Genomic DNA, 21022 nt, shown 5'->3' on the forward strand with positions numbered 1-21022 from the left:
GACTTCTGGGGGAATTTTGGGAAATTGGAGATTTATGAATATGGTTTGATGATAACTGTAGGTGGTGGAGTTCGTATCGGTGATCCGAGAGGTTGAGCTTGTCTTTCGAGTCGACAGTTGCGAGGTGAGTTATCCTCACTATACTAAGGGGTCTAAGGCACCAAGGCCGACTCATTGGATATGTTATCCTAGCAGTGTTAGATGTTAAGTATGAGTTAGTGTTGCATGTTAGTGGTTATGTCAGTTAGGTAGATCTGTAGGACTACCTGTGTTGTTATATGATTATTTGCATGCTCAGTAGTTATGTTATATGTTGATATGTTATGGGGGATGGGTTGAGGTGATACTGCTCCGTGCGGTAACCAATAGACCCGGGAGTATTCCAGATACGGGCTAAGGGAGACTCGTACTGTGGGCTCGGTGGAAATCCAGATGTGAGCTGTGGGCCTGGAAGGCAATCCATACTCACACTGTGGGCCCAGGGGGGTAATCCAGTCTGTGAGCTGTGGACCCATTACATGTTGTTCGGTTTGTTATGTTATGATATTGATGACATGGTTATGTGGATTGTATGTGTATCGGTATTTTGGGGGAACTCACTAAGCTTTCAGGCATACAGTTTCAGTTTATTGTTTCAGGTACATCAGGGGATCACGGCAAGGGGAAGGCGTGATCGTACAGCTCCTCACTTTCTATGACTTTGTTTCTGGGATACTCTGATATGATACATTTTGAAAACAAGTTTTGTAATGGTTAATGGTTTTGGAAATGTTTTAAAAGTGTTAATTTGGCTTGAATTTTTGGGTGTTACATCCCTGCAACAAAGGTTTTACACTTTGATAGATTTAGTCCCTACAACAAAAGTTTTATACTTTGACAGATTTAGTCCATGTAAAAACTTTTGGCGGATTTAGTTAAATAAAAAAACAATCATATATAGCATTGATGAATCTAGAACTGAAAATCATATGGTTCCTTATGTTAGTGAAGCCGAAAAAAGACGAGAATAAAAAAGTTAGTGGATGGTCGGGTCGTATGCTTAAAACATTTAAAAACAAGTTCAATAGTTATACTAAGGTTCTTATAGTTAGACTCGACAATGTCTTATATCGTGAAATATATTCATAAGTGTATCGTTATTGATACTTCTAACATTTTTTTTCAATATGCGACACTAAACTATCATTTAAAAATTGATAACACATTATGTTGCGTATATCAGTTTTTATCAATAATATCTTTTTGGATTTCACCGCATTTCATTTATGCATTTTTTTGCAGCGATCTTTAACACAAAACGATCTACAACATCATATAGGTCGGCTAAACGTTGTAATAGTTCAAGAAAGTTACTTTATTGTACGAATCTTCCTTCCGTTTATGACCACAAATAGTTAATCATTGTCAGAGTGGAAATCTAACACAATCAATTGAAACATTCAATTAGGTGCAAAGGTATCAAACTAATAATGAAATCAACATAATTACACAAAAGACAAATCGTGAAATCAAACATAATTACACAAATAATTCTAAAACTGAGTCATTGAAATAGACAAATCAAGCCAATAAAAAAAACAATGTTATCAAAAATTCAAAATCAATGTTCTAACTTCTAAACAAAATATGAAATTGAAGAATGAAGACTAACCTGAAACATGGAGGTTGGACTATCGAAAGACAGACGCCTAGCGGATGAGCAACAATAGTCGTGTCGACCAGTTGAATTGGTGGACGTTAGGAGCGATCAACACTGTTGCATCGTGGCCTCGAGGAGATACCGATTACGACGTTTCATGTTTCAATCCTTTTTTTGCAGTTTTAATTTAAACTAGAAAATGTCCATCCCCGCTTTGTCGGGGACCTAGGAAGTTATAGCGGTCCAAAATCAAATATCGGTCAAGGGCCGATATTTGGGATATAGGTTATCGCGGTGGGATATCGGTATTTTTATATCATGCATAATTAATATATATAAACATAAAACATATATAAAAAGTAATATAAAAGGTCAAAACTCAAAACTGTCATTGTTTGAAACATAATCTTACGTAAGCCATTGAATCTTCCTCCAAGTCCACATCAACCAAGGCATCCAATTATTTTATCTGGATCATCCACATCAACTCTAATATCATCATCATCATTTAAGAATTATGTACTTAACACATCAACATGATCAAACCTATAGAAACTAGCAAGTTAACACTTAAGTATGTAACAATTAACATAACAATAAGATCGGTTAATACTTAAAACATGAGTCTATGACCTAAAACTAACAATTAAGTACTTAACATAATAGCAGGTTCAGTTAAGTTAAGTCCATAAGACTTAAGGCCATGACTTAACACTAAAAAAAGCAAGTAAAATTACTTAACCGATATCCCACCTGAAAATCGCCTGGAAATATTGGTAAATATCGTTAAATATCACCGATTTTTGCGGTCTGATATTTTGGACCGATATTTGACATCGCTATTTTGAAAAGTACCGATAACCGATATCCCACCTGGAAATCACCTGGAAATCGTCGATATTAACTACTTAGTCGGGGACACATATATTTTGAAAAAAAAACCTCACAGGGACCATTTTCATAATTCATTTTCTACGTAGGGATAAAATTTCACCTTTTAAATTTTTTTTATTAGGAAGGGGCATTTATATAATTTTTTAACGTATACACCATTCCTATAAATATAATTATGAACAAGGACCTATTATGTAAATTACAAAGACCGCTTTTGTAATTTATTTTCTATGTAGAGACCAAACATGTGAAACCTACAAACTGTGAAGATACGAAAGGTAAGAGATGAAAATGTTGGTGTTTAAAATTAAGGGGGTAAAAATGATATTTTACAATGTAAGGGATAGAAAATGTCATTCGACAACGTAAGTGGTAGAAAGTGCAAACGTACGAAAGTATAAGGATTAGATATGCCAAAATAAGAACGTTTTGTAGCTAAAGTCTAAAATAAAAAACTTCATGGCTAAATTTTTAGATTATTTATGACAAAGTCTAACATAACAAAATTTTGGGGTAAAAATATAAAACTCTAAAACTATGCACTGTGGCAAAATTTTAAAATAAAACGTTAGTGTCAAAAGTATAAAAAACCTAAAATTTACTATTTTTTTTCAAATTAGGGCATCGTACTTTGGAAGGTTTATTTTTACCTATAATAGCAACGTTCTTACATAATGCTACAAATACTTTATTGATATCTATTGCTATCATTGATATATATATATATATATATATATATATATATATATATATATATATATATATATATATATATGTGTGTGTGTGTGTGTGTGTGTGTGTGTTGTAATTTGAGAAAAATAAGGCTATATAGTAGAATATCAAAGCTAGGGGACCAAAAGCGACAACTCCACGAATCAATGTGGCAAAATTTTGAGGTATCACATTTGGTAAATGCCAGGGACCAAAAGTGGGAAACTTTTGAACCTTTTAGGGCTAGCAGTATAGAATATTGAAGCTGCAGGACCAAAAGTACAAACTTCACAAACTAATGTGGTAAAAAGTTGAGTAGAGACCAAAAGTAGCAAAGTATTGAAAGTTTTGTGGTAAAACTTTGAAAAAGTTGAGGAGGGACCAAAAGTGGCAAAATCTAAATAGTTGAGGAGGGAAAAAAAATGTCAAAGTTGCTAAATATGTTATTTGAAAAAAAAAACAAGGTTGTATAGTAGAATATCGAATGTGGGGTGGGGGGGACCAAAAGCGACAACTCCACAAACTAATGTGACAAAAACTTGAGGTGTCACATTTGGTAAATGTCAGGGACCAAAAATGGGAAACTCTTGGACCCTTTGTAGCTAGCAATAGAGAATATCGAAGCTGCGGGACCAAAAATGTCAACTCCACAAACTAATGTGGTAAAAAGTTTAGGAGGGACCAAAAGTGGCAAAGTGTTGAAAGTTTTGTGATAAAACATTGAAAAAGAATATCGAAGCTGGGGGACCAAAAATGTCAACTCAGTCACCACCACCTTTTCTGCCACCAACTGTCATAATCATATATGATTACTCAGTCTGTGAACAGACATATATGTATAATCATTTATGATTACGCATACACTATTGTTGTCGGTACACTAGAACGTTAGAGCGGCAAATGAGAAATGTATAGCTCAGGTTGAACCTCAAGATCTTTATTTTTTTAATCTCAAGTGAACCGTCCCCTATATATGGGAAACGACGTTGAACAATTCAAGAACCAAAATTACTTATGCTTAAGAAAATCATTTGAAAAAAATGAACATCAGCATAATGGTCGATGATGTTTATTGGGCGACGACGATTAAATGGGAAATGATGTTGTGGCCGGCGGCTGAGAAAGGATTGTATGATGGAGGCGAGTCGTGAGGTGAATTAAAACAAAAAAAGTTTACATAAATATAGGTTCAATCAAACAAATTACCAATATTATAGGACTTTCATTTAAAATCAATTAACATTTATAAGTTATTTACCAAACTACCCTTATTTGATCAATTTATTGTTTATTTTTTTTTCTAAAATCTCATAGGTTCCTACAACCACATAATAATTGTCTATCCATATATGAACCTAGCTCTCTCTCTCTCTCTCTCTATATATATATATATATATATATATATATATATATATATATATATATATATGGCTATTGCATTTTCAGTGGATTAAAGATTTAACCATTTAAAGTGGATTGAAATAAAGGTAGGTTTTTGAAAAATTATAAGGTATGTCTCTAATTTTTTTGATATATACATTAGACTATTATTAAAAAAATAATATTCCAAGAAAAAACGAACGTGGACACCGAAAAACTTGTATATTCCGGGTGAGAATATACACCTTAGAATATTATAAGGTAGGTCATCCCACATTGATACACCCCTGTATATTTATATTTGGGGTGAGAAAAACCGAACTTGGAAATTGAAAAATCAAAATCGTGTTTGGGTTTGAGTTAATCAAAATCGAAAACTTTGTAAAAGATAAATCCGACAAAAACCGAACCAAACTGATTGTATTGAACTTTTAGTAATAATATATTTTTATACATACTGTAACATCCAAAAATTTTACACCAAATTTAAACTTTTTCAACCATAAACAAAAGTCAAATAGTATTGTTTACAAAAATGTTTCCAAATCAATATCCATCAGAGTGTCCCATAAACAGATCATAAGGATGAGGAGCGGTACGGTCACGCCTTCGCCTTGCCACGATCTCCTGAAGTACCTGAAACAATAAACTGAAAACTGTAAGCCCGAGGGCTTAGTGAGCTACCCCCAAAATACCAATACCACACTGACAATACCATGTCAGCAACAATCAGTCAATCACTCAATCAATCAATCAATCAATCAACATGCATACTGGGTCATCGGCCTGACTGGACCGCCCTACTGGGCCTACAGTCTATCTGAATCCATCCCGAGCCTTCGGCATGACTGGTCCGCCTCGTGGGCCTGCAGTCTCCCCGGACCGCTCATAGGGTATGTTGGCCTTCAACACAAAGCAGGACCGCCTCAACCCAACCAACAAGTAAATAACCATGTTCGCGTAACTATCACATACTGGCATATACAAACATCAATCATATCTGTCACACTGGTCATCAATCATAGAATCCTCTCGTAACGAGAGTACCGACCTAGCAGGTCACTAACATACCAATCCTTACGGATCATAAAAGCATAACATACTGTCTACCCTGATTCCGATCTAGCAGATCAAATTCATATGTAGCATACCATAACAATAACAATTAAAGGGCCAGCCTTGGTGCCGTAGACCCTATCGGTATAGTGAGGATAACTCACCTCGCAGATGTCGACTCGAAAGGTAAACTCCAACTCTCGGATCACTTGACCCAGGCTCCACCACCTATGACCACAGTACAATATACTCATAAGTCCTTAACTTTATAAGGTACTCCATAACCCACCAGTCAAACCCCTGGTCAAAGTCAAAGTCCTCCGTCAAGGTCAACAGTCCATGTTGACCCCAACTCGCCGAGTACCCTCGGCTACTCGCCGAGTTCCTTGAAGCACAATCCAACTCGCCGAGTCATCGGGGTGACTCGTCGAGTTGCTTCGATTCTCGTTCCAATTTTAAGGCCACCCGCCGAGTTCCCTCCTTGCAACTCGACGGATACACATGCATACATATCCTAGGGAAAACTCATCCGACTCGCCGAGTTGTTCTTCAACTCGTCGAGTCTTATGGTAATCTTCATCGGACTCGCCGAGTTGTTCATCCAACTCGTCGAGTCCACGACCATCTTCATGTGACTCGCCGAGTCAACTTTGCGACTCGCCGAGTCCATTCAGTCCCTTTTCCATACAGACTTGTTTTGAGCCATGCAGCGGCTCCAACTCACAAATCCAGGCTTCTAGGGCATGCTTATCACGTAAAGTTGCAAACTTTACGTGCATGCATGGCTATAAAGGCTCTAAATGCCTATTTTAAGTTCTTAATGGAACTTTATGCTCAAAAGGGACCTCAATCATGACCAAGACTGTAACTTTATGCTTATAGAATCCAAGGAGGGTCCAGATCTGAAGTCACAATCTCAGATCTAGCCCATAGCTCATCTTTCCAACTTAATGTCTCACCAAAAACCCTAAACTTCAACCAATAGAAGAGATTCACAAGGAAAATGTGATTTGGTTACCTCCAGGAGATGATAACTGAGATAAGAGTTGATTCCCACACTCTACTTGCTCCAATCTCCTTCTCCTCTAAGTCTTCTCCCTCCAAAGATCCTCTCTTCAAGCTTCAAACACACAATGGGCACGCACACACACGTATTTAGGGTTTTAAGGGCTCTCAAAGACTGTAAAGAGGCAAAAGGAGGCTGAGGTTCCTTTAAATAGGGGTGCAAACCCCGAAATTTAGGGTTTCATCTGCCAGCTCCTACTCGCCGAGTCCCAATATAGACTCGTCGAGTAGGTCACTTAACACGCGATCCTGCCCCGCTGCTACTCGACGAGTAGGTCAACCAACTCGTCGAGTAGAGCTTAACCCAAAACCTTATTTAAACCATACCTGAAAATCAGGGCGTTACACATACATTATACATAAATCAACACAAAGTGATTCTGAAGTACCAACTTTGTTGAACTGTTGAATCGGTAAGCATTGGACATGAGAATAAAAGGTCTAGAGTTTGAATCTCACCACCCCCACCCATTTGTTGCATCTTGATTTTTTATTTGACAGCCACTAATTCGTCCTACATCATCCATTACAGATAACATCCACCCTCTCCCGCTATTATAAGAGGTTCTGTGAGTCCCACATCAGCCATTGTATACAACATCAACCCATCTCGATTTTTTATTTGACAACCACTAATTCATCCCACATCGTCCATTGCACATATCATCCACCATCTTCAACTATTATAAAAAGGTTTTCTGAGTTCCACATCGGTCATTACATGCAACATCAATCCATCTTAATCTCTATCTAATGATTTATCAATGATTAAATTTGGCTATGATTGGGTTCGGGTTAAAAACTGAAATCAAACCGATAGTATCTAGAAACTGAAAATTTGAATCAATTGGTTTGGATACTGGGTTTGGTTTGGGATATTTGAAAACCGATGTCATCAGTTATAGGTCGAAACAGGGGCGGTTCCACTATGGTGCCCATAGTGGCACCGACAACCCCTGTTTTTTTCGGTCGCAATGTAAATTTTTTTGAATTTTTCGTTTTTTCTATTATTGTGTCACTACGTAAAAAAATAATAATATGCCATCGACAACACCTACTACGAAATTCCGCGTCCGCCCTTGAGTCGAAACTGACCCAAACTGACATATACTCACCCTAGTGTATATAGTTGAACCATTAAGAAACTTAATGGTTCAACTATATACACTAGGGTGAGTATATGTCAGTTTGGGTCAGTTTCGACCCAGGGGCGGACACAGAAGTTTAATATAATAAACTAAAATGATGTGGTTAGATGTATCCATGTTCTATATAATAATCATCTCTAATAAATAAATGATTTTTTGCCATATGTCACATTCTTATTCAATTTGTCAAATGTCATTTTTTGGTTATTTTGAATTAATTTTTTTTTAAATGTCATTTTATGGGTTTTCTTATGTTATTAAACTCCACATAATCTTTTAATATAATAATTACAATAAATGTAGTAATAAATGGATATCAATTTCATTAATGAACTTACATTCTAATTTTAAAATTTCTAAATTAAAGCTCATTAGATTATTTTGTTTATTTATTTAAATTTAAAAGATAAAAAATATTTCCATTATAATAATTCATTATTTTTCTTATTTTCTTATAAATTCAAAGTTCTCAAATATTTTAAAATGTATATTTATTTATTTTTTTAAATTAACTCATGTAATACATGTGTCTGACAACTAGTACATATACAAGACCATAACAATGAGATTAAGGTGCTGTTTGTTTTTTTCGAAGCGAAAATGTCTTAAGTCTGCGGACCACCTCTGCAATCCTCTGTAGCAGAAGAGATGGAACAAAAGGCTGCATCATTTAATAAAAAGTCTGTTTGTTTTTTAACGTCCGCAGACTGCTGCAGTAAGTTAAAGTAAGGCGCGAAGAGGTTTGAAACAGTTGGTTTAGTACGTAGCACACGCGCAACAGTTTTTAAGTCAGAAGTCTTCAGGAAAACAAACAGCTGCGAAAGACCAAGTGTTGCGCGTATGCTGCGGTGCGCAACAATAAGTGGTCTGAAGTTATTTTTTTAAAAAAACAAACAGCACCTAAGATAGCACAACACAAGTATGTGATCTTAAGTTACGATTCTACTTCATAACAAGTTGTAAAGAATTAAAATTCATATGACAACATAGAAAAGCCCATCGATGGCATTGTTGTAAATAGAAGGAAAAAAAGGTGCAATGAGTTTTGTAGAAGAAAAGGAAGTCGCTGGAGGCCAAATCCCTACCACCAAAATACCGCTGGCCATCTCTCTCACTCTCGCTTTCTATCCGTAGACAACGCAAATTTTTTTATTATTCGAAACGAAGAATCAGAGAAGAAAATTCAAATTTCTCCCCAAATTTCAAAAATCCAAACAAACTTCAAGCTTCAAAAATCAAAACAAATCAACCATCGAAAACCCTAGTTTTTCATTTTATTCATCTTTGGTTGGTTTTTTAATCCCGCTGTTAGGGTTTGCAGATCAATCAACAATGACAGCGCCTCTTTGGCATTAAGTATACGTGCTCTCGATTCTTCTTAAGCTCAGAGAAAGGTACGTTTACGGTTTACATGCATTACTCTATATTTCTGATGAATAATTTTCCATTTTAATGTGATTTTGATTTTGTCTCCAAAACTTTGTATCGATTTGGTAAATGGAGTGGTCTATATGATTCGATTCGACTTTTCGAGTGAAATGTGATGTGAGTTTTGTTTTTTAAAATTAGGTTTTTATGGTTCTCATGTTTCAGATCTGTTGACATGAACACGTTTTCGTGAGATTTTTTTCTCCGTCTCTCATCTTTCTCCTTTTGCCGTATCCGACAAATCAACGTCTTCTCAGTCCTTTTTCGAAACAAATTTGAAATTGATGGCTATATTGCACTCTGTTCTTTTTGTTTGATTATTTCTACCGTAACATTTGTAAACCAATTATCTTGTTGCGTTGATGCTTCTCGAGTGAAACGTGTTAAAGGGAAAAAACGAACCACACCTGGCCCCAATAGTTGTCGGTGGGACATGTATGAACAGTTCGTGTATATTACGTGTTGGTCACCAACTTTATGGTTCAAAATTTATGACCTCTCCCATTTCGTAGGGATTTGCGACACCTCATAACCACTTTAACGAGTGTAACTTGTATATCTGTATCTAATTTTCTGTCTTCTTCATTCATTCATCAGCTTTGAGCTATTATTCTTCAACCTTGGTGGCTCTTTTCGGAGTTGGAACTATATTTGAGAGAAATACACATCAGAATCTGCAAATCATGGTTGCTACAGCTGCAACTGCATCTTTGTTTCCGATTTCTTCCTCACAACCTGAATCTGGTGGCAAGAATTCCAGTAAGCATGGAGGTGGTTTGGGTAGTGTTGATATGCATGGAATGAAGACAAAATCCCGGGGTTTACAAGTTAAGACTAATGCACAGGCTCCTACAAAGGTAAATGGTACTAGAATAGGTGTCATGGATGGGCTCAACCTGAAGAATGATGATAATCCAACATCAACTGCTCCAAGAACTTTTATCAATCAATTGCCTGATTGGAGCATGCTACTTGCTGCTATTACAACCATTTTCTTGGCTGCTGAGAAGCAATGGATGATGCTAGATTGGAAAACTAAACGCCCTGACATGCTTTCGGATCTTGATCCTTTTGGTTTAGGTAGAATGGTTGAAGATGGGTTTGTTTTTCGTCAAAACTTTTCTATTAGATCTTATGAAATAGGGGCTGATCGAACTGCATCAGTAGAAACGTTAATGAATCATTTGCAGGTATCAATAGATTTCCCATACTCACTTCTGTGTGATTTTACTAAACTACCCTTTGTGTTGATTTGGCAGGAAACAGCTCTTAATCATGTAAAACATGTTGGACTCTTGGGTGATGGGTTTGGTTCGACTCCTGAGATGTGTAAAAAGAATTTATTTTGGGTGGTGACAAAGATGCAAGTTCTGGTAGATCGTTATCCCACTTGGTAAGCTATAAATTCTATTTATCTATGTGATAATTCTGACACTTTTACCCTTATCTATTTTTACACATTCAAATTAATTTCAGGGGCGATATGGTCCAAGTAGATACATGGGTAGCTGCTTCTGGAAAAAACGGTATGCGACGTGATTGGATGATACGCGATTATAAAACTGGAGAAATACTAACAAGAGCTTCAAGGTTGGAACTTTAACAAAAAATTTCCCCCTTTTTTGCCTTTTGTAAATTTGGTTAATGATTTTAATTAAAAGGGTGTCTTGTTTTATATTTTTTAGCAATTGGGTGATGATGAATAAAGTTACAAGGAGGTTGTCTAAAATACCTGATGAAGTCCGAGCTGAAATTGTGCAATTCTTTGTAGACACTCCTCCTCTTGTTGATGATGACAACATTAAGTTGCCAAAATTCGATGACAATACTGCTGACCATGTTCGTAATGGTCTAACTGTAAGTAAAGTTTCATCTTTTTTATCTCTTTATAAATTAGGTGACATGATTTTTGAAATGTTTTATTTTTGAAAAATATTGTATAGCCAAAGTGGAGTGATTTGGATGTGAATCAGCATGTCAACAATGTGAAATATGTTGGCTGGATTCTTGAGGTATAAGTCTTATCTTATTATTTTGATCTGATAAATTAGGTTTTCATTTTCTTGTTTGATTTACGTTTTTACCCTTGCAGAGTGCTCCACAGCCTGTAGTGGAGAATTATGAGCTGGCAAGCATGACTTTGGAGTACAGGCGGGAGTGTATGAAGGACAGTGTGCTGCAGTCACTCACGTCCTTATTGGGAAATGACGAAAACGGGTCTGGTGATCTGAATCTTGTTGATTGTCAGCATCTGCTTCGATTAGAAGGAGGTGGGGGCGAAATTGTCAAAGGAAGAACAAAGTGGAGACCAAAATATGCAAACAGATTGAGTGGGTAGGTAAGTGGCATTATGGTCATTTTGGTATTGATACTTGTGTTGTTGCAAATTTATTTGCAATGTTTTGACCTCTCGTCTATATATAATATATATATATTGGGTTGGAAAGTGTAAGAATTAAGAAGCCTGTTGTAAGTAAGCCCTTCCTCTTTATGAACAAAACTATCTCTTTGGATTTGCTTATTTGGATTGGATGTGGCAATTCTTTATTATTTTATAATCACATGTTTCTTTGTGCCGGTGGTTGCTGTTTATTTTTTTTTTGACTTAATGGGCTTAATAGTTTAAGCACGAACATAATGATGTTATAGGTTAACCCGAAAAAAAAAACATGGCTTGATGCGTTTTTTTTTAATCCAAACTAATGTTAAAAATGTTGAATATTGTGATTTTTTTGAAATGCATGGGTAAAATGGTCATTTTGGATATATATATATATATATATATATATATACTGACATTATTAGTCATTCAGCACATTATCCGTACATACAGTCATTATACTAAGCAGATAATTGCTACAATGAAAGCTATAAGGATGCATTTTTTTAATCAATGTATTTGTTAACGTGTCGAAATGCTGTTAAGGTATGTGATGCTGATTTCAACTGTTATGATAGTTTTATTATTATTATTATTAATTGAGTGACCTCTAAAATCTGACAAAACCGTTGATTTATTTGGAAGTTAGGTGGCTATTTTTGAACAAATACGTCGACAGTCTACCATAAAACTATTTTATTTATTAAAAAAGTTTAGTTACTTCGAATTCGTATAAATGTTATGATAATAATAGTTTTATTAAACCTTGTAGTGTTGTTTTATCTATACAGTTTTAATTACACACTTTGAGTGTCTTGTTATACTCTTTTAATCTCTTAGGGAGGAGGAGTCATTCCCTCCCAACCCACTGAACCCACTCCCACATTACTTTTTCTCTTTTATTTTTCTTCATCTTTCCGAACCCACAACACACATAAATCCTATCTTTTTTGAACCCACTCAATTAAAAAAAATACAAACAATCAAATGTAAAATCTTAATTAGAAATAGAGTTATTGGCGGTACTACTCCCGCTTCAACGAGTGAGTTGATTGGTTTCACTAACCCACTTTATCATCTCTTTTTACTTTCTCTTTCTTATTTTCTCTTGTACCATGTGTTTTAAAATTTGTACCTTAGTTGTTTTGTATTTTTTTTAATTGAGTGAGTTCAAAAAGATACGATTTCCATGTGTTGTGGGTTCGGAAAGATGAAGAAAAATAAAAGAGAAAAATTGATGTGGCAGTGGGTTCGGTGGGTTGGGAGGGAACGACTCCCTCATCCCTTAGAAAGGATCAACTTTTTAGCTTTAGTTGGGGAATATTCAATAAAACACAATGAAACCGTTTGGACCGGGAACCGGAGACGATAGTGGTTCAGTAATGATCCGTTTTATGTCATTTCTAAACTGATAAATTGAACAAGGTTTATTGGACTTTTATAGTTGAATTTCATTTAGCCCGATGAAAAAACAACTTATTTTCAAAACAAATTGAACATTTTCGGAGTTTATACAACTCGAAGGCTGATGCATATCACCATGAGGGTGGAAAAATTCTTGGTTGAATTGCGATCGAACCATTCACCAAATCAGTTCAACTAAAAAGCTGATTATTAAAAATTGGTAAACTAGCAACATGCTTTTAAAGATGTTTGGTTATTGTCATTTAAGATCGGCCATCGAATTTTTAACAATTTTCCCAAATTTTCGAATTTTAATTTAATATAGGAAAGACATTGGAGTGGATGAAATTTAATTTTATTTGTTTTTAGTGCATCAATGTGCAAGTGTCATGTGCACGTGTTGGGTGTGGGTTACCTAGTCATTATCTGTCTTATTGCCAGGACAAAAACAATCAATATAGGTTGGCTTGGCTATATTTATGATGAAGATATGTTAACGTTGAAGTTTGAACTATTTAAATATAAGTATAAAATAATCGAATTGTGTACTCCAAATGGATCACAGGAATATAGGATATACAGTTATACACAGGAAAAAAAGTTTAGCTAAAGAGCATATCATGTCAAATAGGTAAGGGCAATATAATAAAAAATCATTATATTTTGCTTTTTTATAGTTTAATTCATATATTTTATTTCAGCAAATTATTTTTAATAGAAATTTCCACCGTTAGACCATTAGAACCCCTTTTCAGTTTATCATTGATAAAACTAACATGACTTTTTATTAATCTACTGACACGTACTTCCTAAAAGCTATTTTAAGAAGCAAAATGCTATTTATTCCCTTTTCTAAAACTTACCCTTTTACCGTGTTATGTTAGATAATTGGTCAATTTTAATTCCCTTTGTTAAAATATTAGGTAATATGACTAATATTTTAGTTTTCTTTCACATGAAAAACATATGATTTCTAAATGCACATATATAGTACCCATTAAGATGTCGATGGTGGAATCAACTTTAACTTCTTCAAATTCTTCAGGTAGATTTAAACCACTTGGAGGAAAAAAAAACATCTTACGCGTATCATGAACATCATGTTTATGTACATCTAAAGTCAGAGGATCACAAGGACACTCAACTTACATGTCGCGATGCTTTGTTTAATTCAAGATGAATGGATAAAGTTGCTATGCCCTACAATGTTTAATGCAATTTGCAACGATTTCGATTTGAATGAACAAATTTTTGAGGCTCGATTTTAGCTTAATGTACATTTCGTTAGGCTACGCATGTGATTTTGGAACAAAAATGAAATTTTTTCTAGGGTTTTAAAAGAATAAATTCTAAAGAGGGAACGATCTTTAATCTTACGATCATAGCTAGGATCCCAATTCAGATCTTAACAACAATGACTCAAACAACCGATTAATTGTTTTAACTTAATAAATCAAACAATCTATTAAACATCTCGGTTTCTAAATTTTACATAATAAATCTAGTGAAAATATTGTTTTACATTCATTGCTAGTTATTTGGGGATGAAATAGGCTTTTTTTTTTCCGAGCATCAAACTTGAGTATTGTGTAAATTTCATTTTCCGTTTGTACGTAACAAACATAAACTCATAAAAGCCATAACGGAGTTGCAAAAATTAACATGATATGTGAATGAAGAAAGGTGCAACATGAATAATGGCATTATGGCAATATTTGGCAGATTAAAAGGGTAAAATTGTACATTCAGAAGATATATAAGCAGATGAAAGAGGTAAGCACTGAAGTTAAGAATACCGATACGAGATTCACACCATTGTTGTCAAGTATACTGAGCCCCGAGATCCTCTTCACTGTGGGTCCCGGTTTCGATACAACCTAACAAGACAAAACAAAGTATAATGCTTTAACCAATCACTACATAAGACGGATAAATGACTAAATCAATAAAATGATGAAAGTACAGTATAGGACAGACAGAACAGAACAGAACAGAACAGGTTGTACTGCATTTTATGTACTTTGGACCAAGAAAAGTAAATACCTTGTTACGAACACTGCAGAAACCACTAAATTGCAGAGTTGCTCCTAAAATGGAATCGATTAAGCTTCCTGCAAGTCCTGCTATAGCAGAAAGAGGTATGACAAATAGCTGCTTAAAGAAGGCATCATTGGTGCAACTTTTTGTGAAAAATCCTGGTAAAATAAATGCTAATCCAATCACACTTCCTGCTGCTGCAGCTGCTTCAAGTCCGGCTTTTGTTATTCCACCATTTGTACCCCTACGAACAGGCTGTTAAACAAGAATCATTCAAATGGATCAATTCATGGAAAGTTTGGGAAGATTTTCAATTTATAACAAAAAGTTACCAATTTGTTGCTATAAATTGGTAAGAACATGAGAGATTTACATTCATGAAAGAAAAAAAAGTTCTCACCCTAAATGTAGTAATCAACCGAGGCTGTTCATCACTGAGTACTCCAAGCTCAGAGGACCAAGTGTCTCCATTGCAGCATGAGTAATGACCAATCAGGCCACCAACAAGAGCTGTTATAATCTTTGATTCTTTTGAGTCCAAACAGGTATCCTGTGATGTTGTCAACCCCCAAAATGCTATAACCAAAACTGAAGCAATTCCACCATTGGATAGAACTTGTATCCTGTATAGAAACAAGGGCCACAGACATAAGCATGAACCTCAAGTAGATACACAATCAACAAGAATGCTTGAGATAAGAAACATCTCAAGTAATTTGGAAACTGAGGATGTGTAATTGTGGAGTAATGCATTGGGAAACAATTTGCGAAGCATAATTCTGCAATTTCTGATTTCTGAAATTAGGGCTCTACTTGCTACTAGTTAAGAAGTCAATCTCGAACAGAAACTCACTTAACAAACTAAAGTAATCTTTATCCTTTGGCATAATCGGAGGTAACGATAAATACATTTGGAATAACGATAACAAGCATACAATCGTTAGGGCAAAACTTGACGAAAATGATAATTAAACATAGAAACAGTACCAATTTCGTTGACCTCCTTCCTTGAAATCAGCATCCAGAGTCCGCTTTCTATCCTCCCCCATTTTAGTAAGCTTCGACGATGTGAAGAAGAAAGCCAACAACATCGCTCCAAATCTACCAAGACAACAAAATTACGGACGCGCACAGACTACTATACACAAATTTGAAATCAAATTAACCTGTAATTGACGGAGAGATGAACAGCCATGACAAAGAAACCGGCGAATGCGCCTGAAACATCGAGAGAGTTTTTCCTGTAAGCTCTAAGGGCGATTAGGGATGAGATTAGCACCGCGATCATCACTTGAATCAATTGATCCTCCATTTGTGAACTGATTTTGCCCTAGAACATTAGCCTTGGACCTAACCAGAAATCCACAGAAACAATCGCTGGTGTTTCTGATGAAAACACAGGGAGATTGTGGAATAAAGTTTTGTCGTTTTGGGCAGTTGGGTACGTGCAGTCAACAAAGTTCGCTACATTAGTCAACTTGGTCATGCCAATTAAGTAATTGAAAATTGTACCATAAGATAAATTTGTATTTATTAATATAGTATAATAAAATATAATACATTATATATAAGCATATAAACATAAAAACTAATTGACCACTTATACCACAAATATTAAATCTAAATCTTTTATTTGAATAAATAATATTTGAATTATTCTTACTTTTGCTTTTACGAAATGAAAAACATCCGTTTTTCAAAAAAATGACAATCTTTATGATCATTTATCGAAACATATTCCGAGACCCGTATAATATATTCTAAACATGTAGACTAAATTATAGTTCTGGTTCTTGATTTGGTTATATTCGCATTTTCAGTCCAACCTTTGAAAATTTGACAAGATGTAACATTGTGGTTTAACGAAATTGTACGGCACATCCTTAGTTTATTTAAAAAGATCATTTTACCATTACTTATATATATATATATATATATATATATATATATATATATATATATATATATATATATATTATTCTATTCAACGTAATTATTGTGTTATTGTATGCATAAATGTGTGCCAATCACTTTGTTAAATTAAGAAAGTGATTATTGTTGTTAAAATAATTAAAAAAGAAAAAGAAAAAGCTTTCCATTTAATAAATAGGTAACATTCACTTTCTTAATTTACCAAAAAATTACTAATTAGGAAACACAATTTTAATTAATAAAAAGTTTCGAATTTTCAGAGATATTTGATTTTCTTGATTTTGAATTTTGATTTTTTTAACTAATTAGATTATAATTCTAAGATAATTCTGTTAGAATGATATTCTATGAGAATGTCAGATTATCTATTCTGACAAAATAAATATTTTGAATGAATGAATATTTTGAAGACAAACAATAGTTTTGAACCATCAGTTTAAAAATAACATGATTCTTATATATATTCATAGACATTGAATGTAAATATAGATTCATACATATTCTTATAGAGTAATAGTCTTGTACATTTTAATACAATTACACATATTCTAACAGAATGTCATAAAAAATAAATAAAGATTTTAAAAAGCATAGAATTCTTAAATATAGAATTCTTGAACGAATGCACTTGATCATTTTATTATGGACTATTCTGCCAGAATATAACGATGAATAATGCTTGCTTTTGTGAAGACCATTGAGCATTATTCATCTTCATCTCACGCGCCATCATCCAATGTTCACGCCCTTGATCAGCATATCTCATTCACGCATTCTATGAGAATAACTGCTATGAAATTGAGCATTTTATAAGAATAACTACCATGAAATCGTGTGACAATCATTAAAACCAAATTCACAAATTACAAGCAAAAACTTCCAAAATGATGAATATATTTGTTTTAAATAATAAAATAGCAACGTATCTAATTTGACAATTAGGCCTTATGAAGAATGCTTATTAGTTATTATTATAGTTGCAAATCAAAACTCATAATCTATTCTGAAAATGCAAAATCCCGAATACACCTTACTGTAATTTAAATGAATATTTTATGTTTGTAAAACAAATAGGGCTTAAATAACTGTCATGAAATTGAATTATGTAAGAATAAAACTATGTGAGAATGTTTTTATACGACAAAAATAAAACAAATTTTAGTAATTCTTAGAGAACTCATACTACATGTTAAAATCAAGTAACACAAATAACGAACTCATAATTTTTTTTTTGTGTTCTTCAATAATTTGAACATCAATTTCTCTTTCAGACATTTCTACAAACACTGGTGTGCAATATTCTCATAGAATTATTTTTGTGTTCTTTAAGATTTCTTAACCCAATCATTTTTTTTACTTCCTCAACAAATGAAAACCGTACCAATTGTCTTTGTTCTTTCAGCATTCCAGCAAATATACACGAGATACAGAAAGCATAAGAATGAAATTGAGGAAGTGAATTAGAGGACTTACACAGTGACATCTTCCCTCCCACGAAGTTTGACAGGAGTTCCAGATCGGGGAAACATGAGAGGAGAAGCAGATAGCTCATCGGGGCCCAGGATCTTACCCGGCTACCACGACCCATTCCGCCTCTGAACCCAAACGATGGTCCCAACACCGCTGAGGAGGAGAGAAGGCAACTTCCGGTGTTGCGAGGGCGGCGATATGTTACCAGATTTGGGTGGGATGGGGTGTGAAGCAGGAGCAGCGATGAGGAGAATAGGGTCAAATGGAGATGCAAGAATGGTCGGCAGATGGTGTGCGACACCGGCGGAGGAGCGACAACAACTTCTAGTGGTACAACGGTAATGCTAAGTCGTCGGTTGGATGGACAGGTGAGTGAAGCAGGAGCCTTCAAAGGATTTTAGGGTCTGCGTCTTGAACGAATTTGAAGGGATTTATAGGAAAGCAATCCAATATTTTAGGGATTAATTAGATTTTTATTTAGTTAACAAAATTAATTAATAGGTAAGATTACATATCCTAATTTAAGTTTTTGAAATGATTGGCTCATATTAATGCATACAATAACACAATAATTACTTTTAATACCTGAACCTAGCTCTCTCTCTCTCTCTCTTTCTCTCTCTCTCTCTCTCTCTATATATATATATATATATATATATATATATATATATATATATATATATATATATATATATATATATATATATATATATAATGTCTCGGTCGGAATCCCCCTGATCCTGCTCCTCAGTCTCAACCCCATCATTAACACTTTGGTTTTGACACGAGACATTATTATGAATGTCTTTAATTAGATCGGTTTTATGCAATAACTTAATTAAAATGAAATTTTTGGCCTTGAATTTTGGGATGTTACACTAATTCATTTAATTTTGTTGCCCCCGTCACTTTATTTTTCCACTTATTTACAATGCATCTTGACCATCCCTTTTTTTGATCCAACGCTCCACTTTTGGTTCTCGGGTTCTCGGGAAACTATGAGTTTGATTTTCCTATTTTTAGGGTTTGTGTTTCCTAGGGTGTGTATTTTGTTTAATCGAGGAAACCATAGCTGACTAATAGTTTGGTTTTCTATCTTTAGGGTTGTTTCATACGGTTTTAAAAACTAATAACGTATAGTATTTTTATATATTTAGTAATCGAATGTATTAAATATTATAAAACCCTATTTTTATGGCTTATTAGTGTTTCATAGGGTGTGTATTTCGTTTACCCATATTATTTTGCTAGCTGAAGTACCTGAAACCAAAACTGAAACTGTAAGCACGAAGCTTATTACAAAAAATTGTGTCCCTTATTACAAAATTTTGTAATAAGCTTCGTGTTTACAGTTTCAGTTTTGGTTTCAGGTACTTCAGAGAGCCATGGTCGACTCGGTTCTAGTGGTCGACTCGGTTCTTTCAAATTGTTTCTCATTATTAAGAAAAGGTAACAAAGATAAAATACGAGCTTGTTTTATAGCAATAGTAATTAATCGTTGTTGTTTCAAGGTCAATCTATTCACTCGTCTAGATAATATATGTTTTTATAATCAATTCAATCCCCCGATTGGATCGGGGGCAAACGCCTACGAAAAGATCGCTTGGATTTAAGAAAAGTTCGCTTGGATTTATCCATGGTTTGGTTAGTTTATTTTTATCCCTAAAATCCTATTTCAGCCGTATCTCTAATTAGAATAAAAAAATAGGATTTGGTTTGTTTATAATTATCTTTAACTATGTTAAATATGTTATATATATAATGTCATTTTTTCCTTTTCCTTGTAAGATAGATAAGGGCGCAGGTGCTCGGTTCGATCTATTTCTTTACCTCCCCGTGAATCGTATGTTTGTAACAATATGGACATAATTTTCGCAACTCCAATCGATTAGGCGTATTGTGCCGGTTCTTTTGAGTAATATATCTGGAAATGCCCGTTGATGCCTTATTAACATTAACACCGTTTCGAACACAAGCGGTACATTGCAAAAGAACCGGTATTCGCACATCTTTACCCTTGGCCATGAACCTCCTTTAGATTTTTCATTTACTCAACTCTTCCTCTTTCAATCCGAAACGAAAAAGAAGAAAGGAAGGAAAAAACAAAATAAAATTTGTAACTTACTATCCTCTTATGCAAGAATGCACTACAATCAATATAGCAAATAAGATAGAAAGATTTCTAAACTAGATTTCAAATCACAGTACAAGATTTCATATAAGTATCTTATATAATACTCTTTCCCTAGAACCACAGTTTGTATTCTACTTCCATAGAAATTGAATACATAGAAATTTCATATTAATTTAATTCCAACCTGAACCCGAGTCTCGCAGCTGTTGAATGCACTTTTATTCTTTCTCTTTCCTCCCTTATTCTAAAATTTTTTAAAGGGAAAAAAGAGTGTGTGACTTTTGTTTGATAATCATATAAAGCAGAAGATATTTTTTTCGTATCCCCCCTTTTCATATTCTATG

General features: G+C 34.4%; 2 protein-coding genes across 2 annotated transcripts; one reads left to right on the plus strand and one right to left on the minus strand.

Annotated features, from left to right (window-relative positions):
- Positions 1-8979: 8979 nt before the first annotated feature.
- LOC145123235 (palmitoyl-acyl carrier protein thioesterase, chloroplastic-like) lies at positions 8980-11898 on the plus strand. The gene is made up of 7 exons (XM_079058447.1): positions 8980-9287; positions 9919-10511; positions 10581-10714; positions 10798-10911; positions 11007-11178; positions 11265-11333; positions 11414-11898. The coding sequence occupies exons 2-7, from the start codon at positions 10005-10007 to the stop codon at positions 11657-11659; spliced, it is 1242 nt and encodes a 413-aa protein (XP_078914573.1). The 5' UTR covers positions 8980-9287; positions 9919-10004; the 3' UTR covers positions 11660-11898.
- A 2877-nt stretch (positions 11899-14775) lies between these two features.
- LOC145127227 (integral membrane protein (Protein of unknown function DUF92, transmembrane)) lies at positions 14776-16598 on the minus strand. The gene is made up of 5 exons (XM_079062454.1): positions 16309-16598; positions 16130-16243; positions 15543-15765; positions 15149-15397; positions 14776-14982 (listed from the first exon to the last, which is right to left on the minus strand). The coding sequence occupies exons 1-5, from the start codon at positions 16452-16454 to the stop codon at positions 14851-14853; spliced, it is 864 nt and encodes a 287-aa protein (XP_078918580.1). The 5' UTR covers positions 16455-16598; the 3' UTR covers positions 14776-14850.
- Between the last annotated feature and the right edge of the window lie 4424 nt (positions 16599-21022).

Source organism: Lactuca virosa, chromosome 7, assembly GCF_052849685.1.
Source record: "Lactuca virosa cultivar CGN04683 chromosome 7, Lactuca_virosa_CGN04683_v6, whole genome shotgun sequence".
Lineage (NCBI taxonomy): Eukaryota > Viridiplantae > Streptophyta > Magnoliopsida > Asterales > Asteraceae > Lactuca > Lactuca virosa.

Excerpts from the sequence above, each read along its gene's own strand:
- LOC145123235 (XM_079058447.1), top strand. The coding sequence starts at position 10,005 with ATGGTTGCTACAGCTGCAACTGCATCTTTGTTTCCGATTTCTTCCTCA. Across the intron at positions 11,179-11,264 it reads ATGTTCGTAATGGTCTAACT|CCAAAGTGGAGTGATTTGGA; the intron begins GTAAGTAAAGTT and ends AATATTGTATAG. Across the intron at positions 11,334-11,413 it reads ATGTTGGCTGGATTCTTGAG|AGTGCTCCACAGCCTGTAGT; the intron begins GTATAAGTCTTA and ends TTACCCTTGCAG.
- LOC145127227 (XM_079062454.1), bottom strand. The coding sequence starts at position 16,454 with ATGGAGGATCAATTGATTCAAGTGATGATCGCGGTGCTAATCTCATCC. Across the intron at positions 16,244-16,308 it reads CATCTCTCCGTCAATTACAG|ATTTGGAGCGATGTTGTTGG; the intron begins GTTAATTTGATT and ends TTGTCTTGGTAG. Across the intron at positions 15,398-15,542 it reads GGTTGATTACTACATTTAGG|CCTGTTCGTAGGGGTACAAA; the intron begins GTGAGAACTTTT and ends CTTGTTTAACAG.